The following is a 20,292-nucleotide window of genomic DNA, read 5'->3' as shown; positions in this document are numbered from 1 at the left end:
TGCCAGGGCTTGGGCACTCCTGAAACCCCAGGCAGACCCATGAAACTGATGTAATTCAGACTAGCCTCAGGGCATGTCTAATTTACTTCAGAAAGCCACCATAACCCAGCATTAGAAGGGCCCTTAAAAACGTCTTAAAGCAATCTCCCCCAGTATGTATTTGCCACCTAGCTACCAAGATAAAATGCTTCAATACATCTGTCAGAGTTAAAGTTGTGTTGGGAGGGAACAGGCTCTTTTGCTTACTAGATACATTCCTATTGGAGCAACTACTCCAAAGTTGTGGTATATAGTATCCCTCATTAGAGCTTGAGTCAAGAGTGGATTTAAAAAAAAAAAAAAAAAAAAAAAAGCTAGTTCAAAGAGGAATTAATTCAGGCAAAGCGTTAGCCTCCTTCATAACAAAGGCTATGCTCTCGTTGATCACAGTGGTCCCTTCTTGCTTTAATCTAAAAATCTAATGTAGCAGTAGTAGTGTATGATTTGTGATGCCTTTAAACTATTTGTTACCTTGCTTTTAAACAAGTGTTTGGGTTTTTCAGAATGGAGAACTTGTCATTTCGCAACTTTAAAAAAAGCCAATTAAAGAATTCTATATGATATGGGGCTCCACTACTTGTTGTAGCCTGATAGCAGGTATGTCAGTGTCCGAGAAAGGTTAAACAGAAAACAGACCTCGTCAGACTGCCCCACATTAAAGGGCTATTAAAGGACTCAAAAGTAAACAAAAAAACCCTCCCATTTCATACTTGTGTGCACACAAAACTAAGGATTCCTTTTAGTACCCTGGACAAAGCACATAGGTATGACTAATTTATGTATAAAGAGAGAGTATCTATAACATACAATCTGATGTCTTCATACCAACTACTGATATTTGTTTCAAGACTACCGTGAAGTTAAAGGAACAATGCAGCAGTGTTAACATGATTTTTTTTTTTTATTTTTTAAGATGTCACTATTAACACACATTAGTCAAACTAGCCTAGTAATCCCTGCAGGTTTAACGCATAGGAAGTCTAACATCCTCTAATATTTTATTAGCTCAAAACCACCAATAAAAGCTTTGATTTTTAGTGTTTATGTAATAAAAGCCTAGTAAACCTAACCCTCTGCTCTCACCTTGTCAGACTAATGTGTGCTTTAGTGACAACATCTATTTGCAAGTCAGTAATATATCATATGCTGAGTGCCAATCTCAGCTACACCTTTCTTGAAAATGCTAGTTGGAGTCACTGAACCAGCTATTTACAATTTAAAATCCTAATGTATTTACAATAGAAACCAATGTATTTAAAAATTAAATATAGTGTTTAAATCTGCTATATTAGTTTATAGGAACACAGCTTACCTCTGGCATCAGTTTTTCCTGCTAATACTTCTGCCAGTTCCTTAAGATTTGAAATTGCTATTCCTGAAAGGAAAATAAAAGCTTAGACAAACCCTCCAGGCATTTTAGAGCCCTGGGAGTTACCATCCTAGGCGGTCTTCATTAATAGAATTACTGCAATGTTTAGAGATACTTCCATCCTCTGGGCCGCTGTTAAAACTTAAATGCATATGTAAAACACTGAGAAGAGTCCACAAAAATCCATTGAGCAGGTTTACTTGAGTCACTGCTATCATTCAGTTTTTACTAATCCATTGTCAAGAAGGAAACTGCCAGTTTGCCGTGTCTCTCTCCATTACATTCCCTCCACCTACAGAAAGTGTTTTGTGCATCCTGGTCCAGAAGAATTAGGTAGGCATGGTCTTCTCTTCTTTACTGAAAGGCTGCACTGATCCAGGCTTTACCCATGACAGCCCAGACACCTGCATGCTTTTGCAGTGCTGATCTTCTGGCTTCTTCTAGGCAGAACAAAGTTAGAGTCAGAATCCACTAAATGGTGTTTTGTTTTGTTTTTTTTAAAAAAGTACAGTTTTTTGTTGGGTATTTTTACACTTAGCAGATCTTTATACCCATCCCTGCCTTTCAGACAGGGACATTATAAATGCATGCTCTGGAACCTAGCTACTATTTTAAGATATGTTGATAGCCTGGCAATCTGAAAGACACTACACATTGCTAATGCCATAGACATGCGAAGTAGGACATTAAGAATCTCAATGCTGCAATACATTTTTGCTACTCTACACCTAAAGCCAGAAGCTGGGTTGTTTATTTAAAAAAAAAAAAAAAATTGAGGCCCATTCCCAACACCCTAGCATAGCAAGCATTTGCCACTTTCCCTACCAAAGTTATTGTAGTCAAAAGTAGTCAATCCCATTTACAGATAAACAAAAATACACTAACAGTAAGGTGGTTTGTTCTGTGTTTTACTTCAAGTTGATCCTATTATAGTATACTCATCCACTAGTATAGTAGCACTAGTGTATAGGATCCATGGTTTGAAGATGGAAGCAGCTTTGCTGAAGGTTTCTGGACACCACAGCATCCTAGTGTGCAAGAGGCAGAGGGCACCCTCCCAAACCCCGAGAGGATTCTGAAGTCCTAAATAAATAACCTTAACAGTGATAAAGAATGCCAATATTGTAGGAAGGGATTCTCTAAACTGATGAATGAGTATTAGAAAACCATTTAACAGTGGAGAACAAGGTGCACCACTCCAAAAACCTTATCCAACTACTAAGCTAGATGTAGAAATGAGAATGAGCAAGCAGAAGAAAGGATTGAAATTTCAATCCTTTGAAAGGAGGGAGAGGATAGATTAGTAAATTGGAGCTGGCAACAGGCAAGGGGCTAAGGCATCTTCTGAAGATTACATATTCACTTCAGCATCTAGCAAAGGAAAAAATGGGATCAGGTTGCAGATTTCTGTATTGAAAGGATGTGTCTATCAAGCATATTGCTGTGGGTTGTGTAGTAGACTCCACTTAGGCTTTTAGTATCGAGAGGCCTTTGTGTACGCCCACTACGTTATGTTTAGACAATGCATCAGTTCTGCAAGATGACATACCCCACTGGATGGGAGAGCAGTGGAAGTTTCACATGCTGATAAACTTTCTGCCTGGCAATGCTAACTGATCCACGCAAGTATGAGAAGTGCCCCAATAGTAAAGCTGATCCTTGGAGGTAAGCCAGTGGTTTCTTAATTCATCACAAAGTTAATCTCGAAGTGTCAGCATGCTGGCAGAAACCCAGAGTCTCCAGGAGGAAGGTAGCCCTGGAAAGTCTGTCAGACAGTGATCAGAGTTTCTGGTAATAGTAGCTGCCAGTTCAAAACAGCAAAAAAAGGGGGGAGGTGCCAGGAATCCACCAAAAACCAAGCAACCAAAAAATTTTACACACACACACACCCACACACACACCCACCCACCCCACTCTGGAAATCAGCTGCTGGGATGCTAGCTGCAATGTAGGTTTCAGTTTGAGGGCAAGAGATCCTGGATGAAGTCCTCCCTCCTACGTGCTTTAAAACTCAACAGGCCTGACCCTGTTTCCCCAAGTTTTTGGGCACAGACAGATGCCTCCTGTTTTGAAATAAGCTATTTTGGCTCACCTCTAAAATCCACAAAGTCTCAACCACAACAATCAGTAGTAGGACTTAAGTAAGATGTATGTACAATATTTGAAGTTAATGGGCCAAGAGGTAGCAGAATGACACTAAAAATTCAGAGTACTTGTGGCACCTTAGAGACTAACAAATTTATTTGAGCATAAGCTTTCGTGAGCTACAGCTCACTTCATCGGATGCATTTGGTGGAAAAAAAGAGAGGCTCTCCTTTGTTTTTTCCACCAAATGCATCCGATGAAGTGAGGTGTAGCTCACGAAAGCTTATGCTCAAATAAATTTGTTAGTCTCTAAGGTGCCACAAGTACTCCTTTTCTTTTTGCGAATACAGACTAACACGGCTGCTACTCTGAAAACTAAAGATTCAGAGATCTCAGAGCTTTTGCGCTACTGGCATTTACTAACAGCATTTAGTTGATTAATGTTTCTATAGAAAGCCTACTCTGACAAGATTAGTAGGAGGCATCAAATAACTGCTGGAGACCTAGGCTTCCATTTAAAAAGAAAGAAGCCTCTCACTCTTTTTGAGGCTTGTTGTGAAGTTCAGATGTGGCCCTGATGTACCTCAGTGGTTGTGGTAAGTCCCACCTCTACCATCAGCACAACCCCAAGCCTACTGAGCAGTCTTCTCTCCTGCAAATCTCAGTTGTTCCATAGAGGAAGACTTCCTAATCTCTTTACCAGGACCCTCAGAGTAGGTGAGCCGGGGGGTTGTCAAACCAGAGAACTACAATGCATTCCTCAAGTTATCCTCCTCTCCTGCAGCCTCAGAACATGCAGAAGAGCAATCTGACTCCAGTATCTGGTACATGTTGCTGAGAACACTGCCAAGGAGCATGTAGAACCAGCACATAATGGAGGCCTAATAGAGAACCTATATTTAGGCCAGAGAAGACGAGCACAACAGCTGAGACTTTATGCATGGAGATGCAAATCTGAGCCCGCTGAGAAAGTAGCAGGGCCTGCAATTAGAGGCATCTCAGAAGAACAGCAGTCAGTGGCTGGTGGAGAGTTTTCCCCGAGTCAGTCGTCCTGCAAATCTGCAATGCCTCAGTCAGGCAAGGATACCACCACCATAGAAATTCCATGCTCTGCAAGTAGATAAAGCTCTGCAATGCTGCAGTTCCGAGTGCTGTCAGTTATTCACAGTTGGTTCCCATGCACGGATGTGGTTCAGTTTCAGTAGACATTTCTGATTGAGTGGGGCAGCGGTTTGTGTTTTTTGGGAGTGGGAAGAGCCCCACTGGAGATCCCCACCTTGGAACAGGGACTTGTCCTCATAGTAAATAAAAACCAAAAAAAAAAAAAAAAAAAAAAAAAAAAAGAAAGCTTCCTCCATTTCCTGCCTTTCACAGCAAGGTGTGCTCCTGCCCAAAAGCTATTATCTTAGCTACCCCGATCTCCATAGTCTAGAGACTTTACCCAATAGTCCAGTTAGATGGGTGTAATCAGACTATGTTAGGGTATGAGTCCAAAACTCCTGTAGTCCATCAATATCACAACAGTAACATACCTTCGTTAGTACATGGTCTAGGGAGTGACAGCAGCATCCCTAGTGACCAGGAAACACCATGGCTTGTGCTTAATATTTTGTATAACATGAATCAACTCTGACATTGACCAAAATTGTTTAGGGAAGTTGTTTCTAGTATTCTAGAACTGACATTTCCCAAGGGGAATAGCAGCAGCATCCAAGTAGTTTTAGTAAATCATTTCCCTCCTCCCAGCAGAGTTCTTACATGTAATGCAATTAGAAAGTTCTGGAGTTTTGACTCATTTGTCATTAGGTAACAAGTCTCCTCAAATGAAGAAAGTGACTGTGTTGATGCTAAGTAGTCACCTGTTCAAGCAACAGGAGCACAACACTGAACATATCCAACCTCGGACAGGCTACCAGACAGTAGCTAGTGTTAGTCATTAACAGTCAGTCACTTCCATCAGACTTGACATGTCTGAGAAATAAAGCACATGAACCTTCAACAGTGCTCTCAGGCAGCATTGAACTGTGTAGCCAAGATTATTTTGTAAGTGAGCTGCTGGATGCTCTGTGCTTTTGAGACTCAAGACATTTACTTAACTGCCCAACTGAAGACATCCACTTATAAAAGTCTTATAAGTACATGTAGGATTTTATATAGAATACAAGCTCTTTACAAAAATAAATGAAGACCATCTCTGCTCTACAGTGCCCAATACTTTGAGTGTTACTGTAATATAAATAAGTTGGACTTTGTCTACATACTTTCTGAGTCAACATCTTCTCTCTAGCTTCATCATGTATAGCTGGATTCCATGGAGAAAAGCTATAGAAGAAAGCAGAAGCGTCACAAACTTTTTTGCTTTAATGTTCCGTCACCCAACTACCCACTTCAGAGGAAAAAAAAACAAAAAACAAAAAACAAACAACAGCAATGAGTGAGGGGGAAGATGTCTAATGTTACTCCAAGCTTTCAGTGAGCTGCAAAACCTTGTTTCTCCCACCAACAGCATAAAGAGAAAAAATACCTAATCCACAAAGTGGCTCATCACAGATCTCATCCAACATATCTGCTCAGCGTCAAGCACCCAAATACTCATTTCACCAAACACCAAGAATTAGGCATTCACCACCAAACGCTAAATACACTAATAGTGATTAGTTGACAGTTCTACCAAAACTAAGTTTCACAGAGCTATATTGCCACTGCAACAGTTCAAACTATAAGCATGCAAGTTCAACTTATAAATATCTGAACACCAGATTTGTTCCTTGGGTGCCCTTAAAGTGACCAGAATATTTTATCAGGTTATTCCATTAAGCAAGCCAAGGGTTTAATGGATAACTGGTAAGGAAATTTACATATTAGTTTAGCAGTGTTGTTGTAGTCATGTTGGTCCCATATAGGGTGACCAGATGTCCCGATTTTATAGGAACAGTCCTGATATTTGGGGCTGTCTCTTATATAGGCACCTATTACCCACCAGCCCCGTCCCAATTTTTCACATTTTCTATCTGGTAACCCTTGTCCCAGAATATTGGAGACACAAGGTGGATGAGGTAATATCTTGCATCAGTCCAATGTCTGTTGGGGGAGGGAGGGAGAGGTAGAGGGACTTCCAAGCTTGTATAGAGCTTTTCTTCAGGTGTGGGAAATAGTGCCACAGCTAAATAAGAAGGTGGAACAGATGGTTTAGCATAAGTAGTTAAACTATTTCAAGGGGCCATTCAAGGTGAAGTGGCCTGTTAACAGCTCTCTAGACACAGGAGTAAAGGAGGAAAAAAGCTGGGGCGTTTAAGTGAGTTCTAGATTGTAGTAAGCTATACATCCAGTGCATCTATTCAGTCCATGATGTTTAGTATCTAGCAATGTTATGAATTTAATGTCCCAGGCTTGTCTTTTGCAGATGTTGGGCAAATTTCCTTAGAGAATGAGAAGTGAGGTCAGATTGAGTCTCACTGCTCTGTAAAAAAAAAAAAAAAAAAAAAAAAAAAAAAAGTGTTAACCCATAGGTGATATGGTGTGTTTTTTTACCATTTTTCTGTGAGAGTTCATTCAAGAGCGTAGTGATTGACTGGTTTCACCCACATAGTGGTTATTGGGGCATTTAGCGCAGTGGATGAGGTACACCACGTGATAGTCATGTGTAGGATGCATGATTTTAACAGGTGTGTTGTAGAGGAAGGGGGTATTGATCACCACAGCAGTGGAAATGTGTCTACAAGTTTTGCATCATTTGTTCTGCCAGGGTATGGTATCACTGAATTGGTATGTCCTGGTCTGTGGGGAACTTCTGATAAGCTTGGAGAGGCTGGAAGTTATTTGACAGCCAGAGAAGGGGTGCAGGAAAGATTTTTCAGGATGTGGTTCCCATTAACTGTGGGTTGTAATTGTTTGAAGATACTCACCACAATAGGCAGGAACCCACAGGGAGTGACAACCAGAGGTGCAGGCAGAGGGGGTTTTATTACTGTATCAAAACAGCATCTCTTGGGATATTTGGGTGGCACATTCCGTGATTGTGTTAAGGTGTATATCCCAAACTTTTTCCTCAGAGCTTATTCGGTGGTATCCAAGTGCCTGGTTGTAGGTAAGAGAATTCTTGGTGTGTCTGAGATTGTCACCACACCTGTCTTCACAGATGTAGTAATCAGGGGGTTTCTTGTACATCGTAGCCTTTAGGGTTCAATTGCTGAAGCTGATCACGATGTCCAGGAAATTGATGCTAGTGTGGGAGTACTCTAGAGAGTTTAAAGATGTGGTGGAAATCTATCAGTGAGTTGAGTCCGTTTGTCCAAAGGATGAAAATATCAATGATATACCTGAGATACATTGGTTTTGGGGTGCATTTGTCCAGAAATTCTTCTTCCGGGTGGCCCACAAAGAGGTTGGCTTACTGGGTAGCCATTCTAATACCCATGGCTGTTCCCCTGGTTTAGGAACAAGTGTTTGTTAGTGAATGCAAAACTGATCAGGATGAAATGGATTAGTTGGACAGAGTGTTTGGGATGGATATCTGAGGGTTATCCAGTCTAGTTAATACTTGAGGTACACAGCAATGAAATCATTGTGAGGGATGTTGGTGTACAGGGAAGTGATATCCATAGCAGCAAGGATGGTGTTCTGAGGGAGATTGTTAATGTTGGACTTTGTAGGGGAAGTCAGTTGTGTCCTGGAGGAAACTGGCCCCCACAAAACTTTTTTCCCCTCCTTTTGTCCCTTGTGACTGGAGAGGTGTTAACAGGCCACTTCACCTTGAATGGTCCCTTGAAATGCTTTAACTACTTATTCTAAACAATTCATTCCATCTTGTATTTAGCTGTGACATGCTGAATATCTTTCTCAGACCTTTAGAATTCTGTGCAAGTTCAAAAGCTTGTTTCTCTCACCAACAGAAATTTGTCTAATAAAATTACTTCACCTACCTTGTCTCTCTAGCAGTGTTATGTCAGTCTGCATTAAGCTTTTACTCAGTATTAACTGTCAACTACCCTGATTCAGATGCGTGTATAAAGGGATTTTTGTAAAGGAGGAAAAAGGAACCGTCAGGGTTATTAGACCAGAAGTGATGGCATACCAGGACTTGGCATCAAAAGTTATACTGAGTGTATGCTTGAATTCAAAACAGCAGAACATATGGAAGTATAATGCATAGGCTACTTACCTAATTGCATAGGGATCTTCTATTTTAGGCTGATCAAATAAGTGACTGCTGCATAGTTTGATACTGTCTACCACCTTACTTTTGAACAGCTGAATATCTTTTTCATATCTATAAGAGAGACACTTCTTAAAACTTCACCATATGAAATTAGCAAGATGTAAAGTAGTCTTGGTTTTTTAAGATGGGGGAGGCTAGGGGAATGAGGTATTTTAAGTTTGTTTAGCTATCTGATGCTATACACCATAAACAGGCGCTAAAAACAAATGATATGGTAAATTTAGCTGTTTAATCTAGAATCTGGTATAGGTATTGCGTCTGTAAGTAAAGAAATAAACAAAAAGCTTAACGAAAAGGGAATATGAAGTTCTAAATACATAGCCAAAACAGTTTAGGAGGACACCTACAGCACTGCAGCTTCTGGATTCAAAGGACTGGTCGTATCAATCTTGTAGAAGACTCTGCGAGCGTACATTAGTACTTGCCATATATGATTATGGTTTCGCCTAAGAAGAGAGTAGGTAGTTAGTGAGGGACAGAGGTTCAGCATTTCTGTATTAGACAACAGTACATTAGTACTCACCTCCATTTTGCAAATGCTCTTTTCACATCTAATTCACCTGAGAGGGGATCTACTAGTGGGTGGAAGACTGGTAGGTCGAACACCAAGCGCTGTGTTAAAAATAAAAGTTCAAAATTGCTTTAGTGAAATTACTCAAACCTATGTTTAATCTGATTCATAATAAACTTTCACTTAGATGTGTTTTTAGGACCCTGTTAATGGGTGCCCAAATCCTTAAGGGGACTTCTGTTACTTTTGTTAGAAGCAACCCCTTGCATTGCTTGAATTGAGAAGAGAGTGGGAAAAAAAATTTTTTACTTTTAAAACATCTGACAGCATTGTGTCTGGCCAGTTCACTGTTTCCTCTTTATAGTTAGTTCTCCTATTGTTTGTGTAAGTTCCTACAGAAAGAGGGCAGTTTTTAATAGAAAAATGATTTAAAACCCCAAAACTGGCAGGGGGACTTAGGAACAGGTGCAGAATTAACTATTTATAACTTTAAAAAAAAAAGTTTCCCCACTGATGCTGTCCCTTTAAAAAGCATTTAAATTACTTCTTAAAAGCTGTCAATTAAACTGCTTCCTTCAGGAGTTTGTGGCTGAAATGTTCTGCCAACATAAAAAAAATTATGGAAGCCTGGCTAAGCACATCTTCATTGTGCTCTGAAAGCAATCATATTGACAGAGGAGACCAATTTCATAAGCAAGAATATTCTGCCGCCAGTCCTAAAAAGTTTGATCCTAGGAAGAAACAAAAGTACCCCAGTTGGACAAAGGCACAGGAATATTGTTTCCTTTTACATACCAAAAGGAAACGAAGTTACTGAGACAAAGTCGCAGATGACAGCTCCATTCCCACCTTCACCCAAGCTTAAGAGACAAGAAAATACTTTAAGTAGTCAGCCACTCCTCTAAAGACTACTATGATCATAATTACAGTTACTACAATGCAAGTCCTAAACCTCTAATAGGACTGGTCGAGCCTGAAAGTCAACCCCACACCCAATGCAGACAGTGGAGTTGCTACGGAGTAACAAGATGATCCTCCATGGACAATAGGTAGGGTGTACAAGCCAGTCAGCAGTGTGTTCCTAATCTTCACCAACCAGTGAACAAAGCCAGTCCCAGGAACTGAACAAATGCCATTCTCCAACTCCATAAAAGGAAACTAAGTTTCATGATTGTTGTTGGATTACTCCAGCACTTACTGGGCAGTCTCCATCTGGGTAATTGTCAGGGATGTAGACTGTAAATTTGAACACACCATCCTGGTAGAGGCCATGTCTTATGAATATTACTCCAAACCACACTGTTAGGGAGAAAAGTTGTATGAGTTGGTGCAAAATGCCTTAAATATGGTAAAATAAAAGAACTACTCCTGAACTTACTTAATGCTGATCTGTAAGATGGCTGCACATAAACTCCTGGCAGCTTCTGCTTTACGACCAAAGTGCTGTAATAATAATCAGTCTTTTAGGATAAAGAGCTGTGAGGACTGGATTAGTATATGCATTCTGCAGAAGACTTCTCAGTACACAAGAAAGTCCAGTGCTGTGCTGCCAATATCTCAACAAGGAACTCTTAGAAAAAATTTCCCTTCCAATCCCAAGGGTGGATGTGCTCATGGGAGGAGGGGTAAGGGACTAAAGAATCCACTTTCCCTCCCCGACCCCAATTAAAGAGAGATTGGTAGGATATTCTTATGCCTCTTGTTCCAAGGTTACTGGAAATAAATGATTAGGAGGGAAAGTCAGCACTGGGTCAAGTCATTTTCACTCTCCTCCTATAGTCAGTTTCTCATTTGTATGGCTCTTACACAGCAATGGAAGAGACATTTTATAGACAATTTGACAGATGGATTTGGGGCAGGTGTGGTGAATGATAACTGCTTGTGGTTCTATTTTTTTAATATTAACCAAAGCTTTAACTTGAAATTTAAACAATGCTTTCCAGTCAGTCATGGTAACTACTGTAGGTCAAGGGCGAAGTGGCGTGGCAACAGAATAGGGCAAGTGAAGATGCCAACCAATGAGGGCAGGCAAGTGCAAGAAATCATTTTAGACAAGTAAGGCCTCAGAGTACCAGGAGCAATAGGTGAGGGCTGAATCACCAAATTCAAGGCAAGAAAACAATGTATGACCTGAGTTTTGACCCCCTATTTTCTCCCTTCCCACTCCCCAGTCATTTGAGACTGGTCACACAAGTTTGAGCTGAGCCCTCTACTTTGTATCATGGAATTACTAACTTGATGATTTTATGCCGTTCACGTCCAATGGACTACAACCGATTTCTCCCCTCACCTTCCTCTCTATTGCTTTTGCCCTTTAGTAGACACCATTATATCATGGAAATAGCACTGCAATGCTGAGAGTGGATAAAAAAAAACAACACAACATTTTTTCTGTTCGAGAGTGGGAAAAAAATTGGTACGTTTCCAACATGGTGTTGGAAACACTAAATAGAATTTTACTGAGCCATTCACTGAAAATGAATGGTTAACACAGTATTCAGCTAAAGCAATTTATAAATAGGCTTCTCTGATTAGCTGGCACACTCACAAATCTGTTTTAAGCTGACCACAGCAGGCCAACAACGAACTAGTGAACTGTCTCTGACTGTACTAGCATCAAAGTCAGACAACATCATTTGTTATAGTACCTTTTTTTAAAAAAAAAACCTTTGTTATCAGTGCCTTCCGCTGAGGCTTTGATTTCCATGCCATCAGCAACTGCTTAGCAACAGGAGACCATTTTTCTCCACTGCACTCCATGACACTGGTATCTTAAATTGATTAAGACGTTAGAAACTCAGGTTGTCAGAAGATTAACCAGAGCACCACAGCATGAAAAAGTGTATGTAAACTTTCTAAATAGAACTAAAGTTTTTTTAAAAAAAGTTCTCATCTTCAGTTTAAGATTTTTAAATGGAAAAATGTTTTTCAAAATTAGCATTGCATCAGGACTCTGGGAATTGCATTCAGAAATCTGTTTCATAGCTGAGAATGCACCAGACGAAGTGACTAGACAAATTACGCAAGAAAAATGTGCAATACAAATGTGCATCTTATGCTCCCTCCTACACTCACGCTCCCAGACCGATCCATGGAGCAGCGGTCCAAAGCACTTCCTGATGATCCATGGAAAGCTGACTAGTTACATTTCATTGGCTCCCCCCACCCCCCATTATAAATTTCATGGTAAAATTCATTAGAAGATGGCTTTCCTAATATTGACTTTCCATATAAGTAGCCACTTTAGTTGCTGCACATTGATCACACATGACTGAGGAACAGTCCACAGCTAGTCTTAAAGCCCCACCTTTGCAGCTTGTCCAAGCACCCTGCAACCACCACCTCCCACATGGGGCTGGCACAAGCCACAGGCCTGAGCCCCCCTCCCCATATGGGACTGGCCCCCATGCCAGGCTGGAGCTGGTATCGCTGCTTGTCCAAGCCCTGCCTCTCCCTTGTGCAGGGCAACATTACCGCTCCCCCACCACCACATGTTCCTCTGCACCCTTCGACAGAAGTGGGCATTTGTCCTGTTTACTCTTGCCATCTGATCAAGTTGGCAAGAACAAATGGTACAAAAGCCCACTTTGCCAAAAAAAAGTAAGGACAGCCAGTGAAGGCCTTAAAAAAAAAAAAAAAAAAAGACTGTCCGAGCCAAAACGGGATGTATGGTTACTCTATCCCTGATACACCCGCCATATTAGGCGGTGGTGAGATTAGGAAGATACATTGGCTTTTAGCTAAGCTATGTCCTGCAGGAAGGTACCATGCTAGCTTTTATTTATTTATTTATTTTTAAAAAAAATAAATAAATTTCCTTCCTAAAAGCAATTTAGTGTACATTTTTCATCGTATTGAGGATGCAAAGCGCCCAAGATAGGTATATTTGGATTTTAAGTGTGCTATGTTCAAGAGGACCATCCAAAGCTATAGCCAAAAACAAACTCCAAAAGAGCAACTCCTCTCCAAGATAAGACTATTAGTTTTGCAGCGTTTTAAACACTAAACTAGCATCCTGGGTATGGTTTTAAAAGCTCTATACAAGAACTGTTTCTAAAGCTACTCTCTGCAATGATGTTTAAGTTTTCTAAAGTACAAGACCAGTGAGCTAAAAAGGTGAAATATTTTAAAACTAAAGCAACATACAATTCTGCAAGGAGAGAGTATTCCAAGTAGAAAGGCCCATAGGAGGCATGCGTTCCATTCGTAGACTGGGAAGAAGGGGCAGGAGAAGCAGGCTTGGTCATCAGCAAAGCATTTTTTGGAATAGAAGGCAGCTGTTTCTTTGTAGAGGTGCGTGGAGGACTGGTTCTCAACTCTCCAGTCAGAGTCTTTTCTTCCGTTTCAGGTCTCTGTTAAATACATAAACAATATATATTAGCATTTCAAGTTCATATTTTATAAGCCACTGAATAGTTTAGGCTGCAAGCTAAAACTTCTATTCAATTATATACCAACAAAGTTGAATTAGGTTTGAAAGATTTCACCTTACTCGTTATTACATAGTCATGGACTCCACACAAGTTGCTTCCTTACAGATTTTCTTTATTACTGGCACTGGCTGAAATCTGAGCAGACACTGCTTTAGTAGGTGGTAAAAGCTGTAGATTAAAGCAACTTGTGTGGAGTTGACAGGTAATCTAACATTAGCTGTCGGGTAACTAACTGACGGGTAATCTAACATTAGCTTCCAAATCAGTCTTCATTTCTAACACTCTATGTATTGAGATGAACCACTTCAATTCCACTAACAAGTCTCTCTGCAAATTAAATGCATGAATGATTAGTAGGAAGAAGAGAGTGGAACATTCTGGGGCAATGAGTTCAAGGGAATGACGTCTTCCACTTCTGTGGGAAATGTTTGTGCCGAGGCAGGCACAACATAACTGAGTAGATTATACTAGCCTATCCTCATTGTTTGTAACCATCACGTTAGATAGCCTGGGCTGCCTATAGTCCTTCAGCCATCAACCCAGAAGACAGAGATTTTACATGCGTCCGTTGTAAGTATTTCACTATATTAACCAGTTAAAGATTATCGTGCTTTCTATTTTGCCCAGGAAATAATCACCACTGCACTTAAGTAGTCAAAAGGCTTGAGAAAGTATTCACTCTACATGTGGGAGAATGAGTTATAGTTCAAGGCCAAGACAGACTTCTGGGTTACTGGTTAGAATTTAGACTACAGTTTAGTGATGGAAAGTTACCATGTGACTGTTTGGTGTCTTCTGTAAAAGGTCTGAGAACTGATCTAACATCCACATCATAATCACCATCACTGTAACTTCTACCATTGCTGAGAATTTTGGAAGTAAAAGACTGAAGTTTTAGTTGTTCTTCCTCCTGATAAATGAGGACATGTGGGACAGATTGTTCCATACACTTCTGGGGAAACTCTGCACCACTGAGCATGTGCAGAATTCATGTCCCCTGCAGATTTCTTTGCTTTCAAGAAAATTGACTTCTGACAGGGAAGCCACAATAGAGGGCAGGCCCCCCTTCCCAGTACCGCAGGCATGTCGTTTTGGGTGCCCGGAGCAGATAGAGCTAAGTCACCATAGGGCTAGGGATGTCCCAGCAGGTGGCTCGTACCCTGTGAGGGGCTTAGCTGTTAGTCCCGGCTGGGCTGGGGAGGATGGGACTCTCTCTTCCCCTGCAAGGAGCAGCCAGGGCCAGGTCCCACCCAACACCAGAAGTGTCCCCCAACTGCAGGAAGTGCCATGCACACACATCCCACTTCCTGCCCCCATCACTCCCCAGCTTGGGTAGAAGGAAGAGATGGGTCATTGTACAGGAGCTGCTCCCTGGTCCACCCAACCCCCATGCATCCAGACCCCCCATACCCCCACCAAGCCCCACTCCCCCTTGACACCCGAAACATGCAGACTCCTCTCCACTGAGTCCCAACCATTCTTCACCTGGACCCCCTCTACAGAGTTTCACTCCCATCCCAAACCCCCACCCCCTCCCAATCACCTGGACCCCACACTGAACCCTTTTATCCAACACTTGGATCCCTCCCACACTAAGCCCCTCCACCTTGGATCCTGACAGGATGAGCCTGCCTGTCCCACACCTGGATCATGGCCAAGGCTGGGCAAATACGCTAGACTCTGTCCCCCTCGCTTGCTATCTTTGTGTGCTTAGCTTGCAGATACAGGGCCCGAGTGTATTCCTCAGGCAGGCCCAGCCTTTGCACTGTGTCAGGGTCAGGGGCAGCCTCACCACCAAGTCCGTGGGGGGAAAAGGGAGTGAAAGAGGAGGAACATGGTTGGGGGGCTAGGCTGGGCTGCAGGGTAATCTCCCACCTCCCTGCAGCCAGTGCCCTATGCTCCCCACTGCCATGCTGAAACCTTCACATTTATTTATTGACAAATAAAATATGCAGAATTTTAAAATATTTTTTGACAAAGGATTGCTTCAGACTAGTACAGGCGATCCTCGACTTTATGACATTCAACAAACAGCACTTATAATAATTGCTTTAGACTTCACAACACTCGGACCCACAATGGAGTGAATTGCAATCCCGAATTACGATGTTTCGATTTACGATGCAATTTGCACGTTGTAAGTCCGAGGACTGCCTGTATTCAACATCTCTTTAGTTTACTATCCACTTAAATAATATATGGATATTCTGTCTACCTTGCTCAGAACTAGAACTCAATACAGAAGCGTCCTCACAACAAAGAGGATGGGAAAAGCCTCCCCACCTCGGCAAACCACTTTAACAAGGTGTTATGTAAATCTGAGCGGCTTCACTTTTTTTTTTTTTTTTTTTTTTTTTTTTTTTTTAAAGAGGGTACATTCACTGTAGATTATTCAAATTTTCAAGATACATACAGAATCGTAAGTATTCAACCCAACAGCAACCTTTTCCAGTATTTTTATTCATGGCTTTTCACATTCAGAGCTGCATATAAAATAGATCTATTACAGATTATAGTTCTTTAAAGACATAGCATAGAGAAAGAGCCCTTAGATCTGCACTCAAAACATGCCCACCCAAGTGCCCAACTTTAAAATATTTAATTGACATGGCCCTAATTGAATACTAGATAGGCATTCAAGGTTAGCTTTTGGATTCACAATAATGACAATCATGACTTGCCAAACCTAGAAGGCAATCCATAGTTTTGCTATTTTCCAGCTCTAGTCTGGGATTGGGGAGGTGAAGGACCAGAGAAAGAGTGAGAACCATGTTGAAGAGCACTCCCTGCTCTCTTCCCACAAAGAGTTGCTGACAGAAGACAGGTTTCAAAAATCCGACCTTTTAGAAGCCTGCTATTTGTGCTCATCTTTTAGGTCAAATAGACACAGAAGTCCCAGGTACACACCTTATGTCCAGGAAACGTCTAGTTAAAGCTTGGCCCAGAGTATCACAGCTGCAAGAACCTGGATAAGACTCAACAGGATTCAAGTTACTAATATCCACCTCTTGATGAGGTAGTCATGGATTTCAGTTTCCCATGAAGAGACTGACTTATACTTAGGCAGACATTGCAGTATAATACTGCAAGTTAGAGGATTCAGTTTTACAGACTCTGCTAACCAGAGCTACCTTCTGTTTACCTCATCGCTGTCTAAATAACAGTCAAGAAACCCACAGCATTCTGATAACACTACCTTGTCAAGATTTCTTTTTTAAAGAGGTTTCATTTTAAGTCACTTTAGATAGTTACAGGCTTTATATTTTGATAAATGTAAATCTGTTTTGTAATATTATGCAGTACAGCTTGATAAGAGGTGATTAACAATGCAGATATTGTTTATTAAAATATCCACCTTGCGTGAGGAACTTGTAGACATGCTCCAGAAAGTGTTCATAACGTGTATCCCAAGTAAAGGGCTGCAAATGTCTCCAGATCCTCTCCAGTACTTTGATGTCACTTTCTAGCCTAAAAACATACAGAATTAAGCGTTAAAGAGTGTTTGTCATAAACAAAGATTTCAACACATTTGGGGTCAGACCTAATTAGCCTATTAATAGGACATAACATTCATTCTGAACTTCAGAAACAGAAGTTTCTGTAACAGTAATCAACCTCAACTAGTTCAAAAGCGCTCCAAGCTATTTCTAAACATTCATAAAAATCAACAGAAATCATATTTGAACGTATATAGCACCTTTCAGCCATATTCTCCTCTCTGCAAAGATGCCATTGGACAGGCCTGCAACCGCCCAATGTTGAATTCAAGAAAACTAAGCTACCCAACAAACAGTTAAGTCCAATTGCGGGTAGCACTCTAATAGCCTATTCTGTAGCTTGGGCAAGTTTTTTCATCCCTGGTTTTGATTAGCTGACTCTGCAAGACTGAATGCCTTTCTAGAATATTAGTTTGAAAACTCTGTCATTCCCAATGAAGGAATTAAGCTTGTGGAGCTTTCATGATGTGTGTCATAGTGTTTTCATTTGCATAGAAATGCAGCCAGGAATAGATAAAGTCACAAAATGCAGAAGTTTCTCTGTAACCTTTTTTTTTTTAAAATTGTGTTCCATTACAAAAAGCACACTATGTACTTAGTATGATCAGTGGTCCCAACAGAAATTACTTCAGTAGAGTTGGTAAGTGCCTCAATGAAACTCCCATTTGGATCCCTGCCTCTACTACTCCCCTTTCCCCTACTCATTTAACATCAGTTTATCTACTTTAAAGAGATTTCAGCGCGCGTGCGTGTGTGTGAAGCAGCTCCTCTCTAGTACAGCCCATTTCTCCAACTCTGAATTTCTCCCCCCAATCTCTAGTTATAGTAACTTAAGTATTTTGGTATGCAGTGTAGATGTAATTGTGTCGGTCCCAGGATATTAGGGACAAAAGATGGGTGAAGTAATATCTTTTATTGGAACAACTTCTGTGTGTGGCTCAAAAGCTTGTCTCTCTCACCAACAGAAGCTGGTCCAATAAAAGCTATTACTTCACCTACCTTGTCTCTCTAAAGCATTTTGGAACAGTTTTATATAATTTCTATATGATTCCATAGAATAAAGATTCATGAGTCAATTCACCATTAATGCCTGTCCATTTCTTTTATAGCTGTTATAATAGCTTTTTTCCCCAGATCAAATAATCACCAGTGGCTAGTCTCAGTCAGGACTAATGGTTGTGTTTTTCATTACACAATTTGATTCCATTCAGCAGGAAGTTAGGAAATAATGCTCCTTTAAACTTAAAGCAGCACTTGTAAAAACGTGAACTTTCAGCAAAATTTCTACAAAGCCATATCTGCCTGCTTTTAAAGAAAAAAAAAATCAATTCAACTAGATACAAATAAAGCATTTTATAACAATAAAACTTCAGCCACACTAAGTGTTTCACTGATTTAAATATATGGTTACAACCAATAGTTAAAATTGGTACATTAACAGAACTCAGACAAGCCCTCAGATTTTGAGTCTTCTCAAAACTTCATCTGCTCATTTTCAAGCCATTCACCCACCCAGATTATGGCTTCGCAATCACATCCTTATGAATAGGTTCTCCAGCATAATCCCTCCAGCCAGCAGATTTACAAGATGCATCCGATGAAGTGAGCTGTAGCTCACGAAAGCTTATGCTCCAATAAATTTGTTAGTCTCTAAGGTGCCACAAGTCCTCCTTTTCAAGATGCATTCAGGAGACAAGATGCAGGGAATAAGCCCCATCCCTGTTTTCTCCCTCCTGCCTCCTCAAGCACACACTTCTGCTCCCAACAAATATCTGGGGGTTCTAATACAGTCATAAGAAATGCTAAATGAACAGGACTATTGAGACATCTCTGACCAGTCAAACTGGTCCGCAAACTCTGCTTCCTCGAGGCAGCATCATGGCCACATCTTTATACAAAGGCCTCCCAGTGTCTCAGTCACAATTCTCATGTGACAGTCCCTTCCCCATTCCCTTCTCACGCTTTACCTTTATTGCTCCGTCATTGCACACCGCACTAGACCACTAGTTAAGCTGCACCAGGCTGAGGAGTTTCTGCCCTGCAAAGCTTCCAGCTCGCAGGCACAAGCGGGCAGCCCGCAGCAGCCTACGCTCAGTGGGCAGGTTACAGAAGCCAGGGCTTGGGTTGCTCGAGCTCGGAGCGCACGGGAGAGCAGGCAGACGAGGCGAGCCGCCGGGACGCAGCGGGGACGGCCGGAGACAGCGCAGAGGCCGGGTTTATAGCTTGGAAAACGAGCGCGTGCGAGCCCAGCGGGAAACAGCGTCGAGTGCTTGGCCTCGCCCACCCAAGCCAGCGCCCCGGGGGAGCGACAACGGCCGGCTCTGCCGCCACGGCCCCCTGCCCCGCCGTACGCTCCCGGTCGGACACCCCCACCCCACCCCACCCCCGCGCCTCGTGACACCGCCCCTGTGAGGGGAGCGGGCCCGACCCGCCGCCGCCTCATCCGCGAGGCGAGCAGAGCCGGTAGGGCCTGCCCCTAGCGCCCGTCCCGGCCGCGCCCAGCCCCAGCCCGTGCCGCCGTCACTTACCCGCAGCAGCCCCTCCCACCCCCGCAGCGACCGGGTCTCTCAGCGCGTTCGCCTTCCTGCGCAGACTGTCTCCGCCCGGCCGCCGTTGTTGTTGTTGTTGTTGGGCTAGTTGTAAGGAGGGGACGCCGCGTTTTCGCTCTTTCCCGCTGCCCAGGGGAGCCAGACGGGGCCCCACTCACCCGCACGAGTTCCCCAGACACTTCGCTGCAAGCGCGGCCGAGGCCCCACCAACCGCCGCTTCCAGTCCTCTCCCCTCGTCCGCAGCTCTGTTTAACACCCGCCCCCAACAGCGATATCCGGCCGGCCTCTGACACGCATTGGCCGCAGAGGCAGCCAATCACAGGCCGCTCTTTCTGGGCTAGTGTTGTGACTGCAGTTCGATGACTACCACAGTGACCAATCAAAACCTCCGCTCCTCCTGTGACGCTCCAAACGCGGCCGCAACCGGTTACCAGGGTACGCTGCCCGTCGCCAATGAGGACGATGACGATTGGCGAGAAGACTTGAGGGAGGTTTTAGTAGGGCCATGGATGACTAGGAATGGGCATTGTTGCGATTGTGAGTGACAACGATTGGCTGATACAGGTGTCACTCCCTGGGGGCGGGGATAAA

General features: G+C 42.3%; 1 protein-coding gene across 4 annotated transcripts; it reads right to left on the bottom strand.

The window, feature by feature from the left end:
- Positions 1–921: 921 nt before the first annotated feature.
- LOC119841277 (AKT interacting protein) lies at positions 922–20,076 on the bottom strand. Of its 4 annotated transcripts, none has more exons than XM_038368591.2 (10): positions 19,860–20,076; positions 17,011–17,123; positions 13,369–13,574; positions 10,601–10,665; positions 10,421–10,521; positions 9,235–9,323; positions 9,059–9,157; positions 8,655–8,762; positions 5,755–5,815; positions 922–1,848 (listed from the first exon to the last, which is right to left on the bottom strand). In XM_038368591.2, the coding sequence occupies exons 2-10, from the start codon at positions 17,050–17,052 to the stop codon at positions 1,738–1,740; spliced, it is 882 nt and encodes a 293-aa protein (XP_038224519.1). In that variant the 5' UTR covers positions 17,053–17,123; positions 19,860–20,076; the 3' UTR covers positions 922–1,737. The 4 variants fall into 4 exon arrangements, with proteins under 4 accessions (XP_038224519.1, XP_038224523.1, XP_038224520.1 ...); XM_038368595.1 differs by having other exon boundaries at positions 922–1,845; positions 19,860–20,008; XM_038368592.1 differs by having other exon boundaries at positions 19,681–19,969.
- Between the last annotated feature and the right edge of the window lie 216 nt (positions 20,077–20,292).

This window comes from Dermochelys coriacea, chromosome 12, assembly GCF_009764565.3.
Source record: "Dermochelys coriacea isolate rDerCor1 chromosome 12, rDerCor1.pri.v4, whole genome shotgun sequence".
NCBI lineage: Eukaryota > Metazoa > Chordata > Testudines > Dermochelyidae > Dermochelys > Dermochelys coriacea.
Note: the sequence above shows the minus strand (reverse complement) of the source record. Positions and strands in the feature narration are given on the sequence as shown.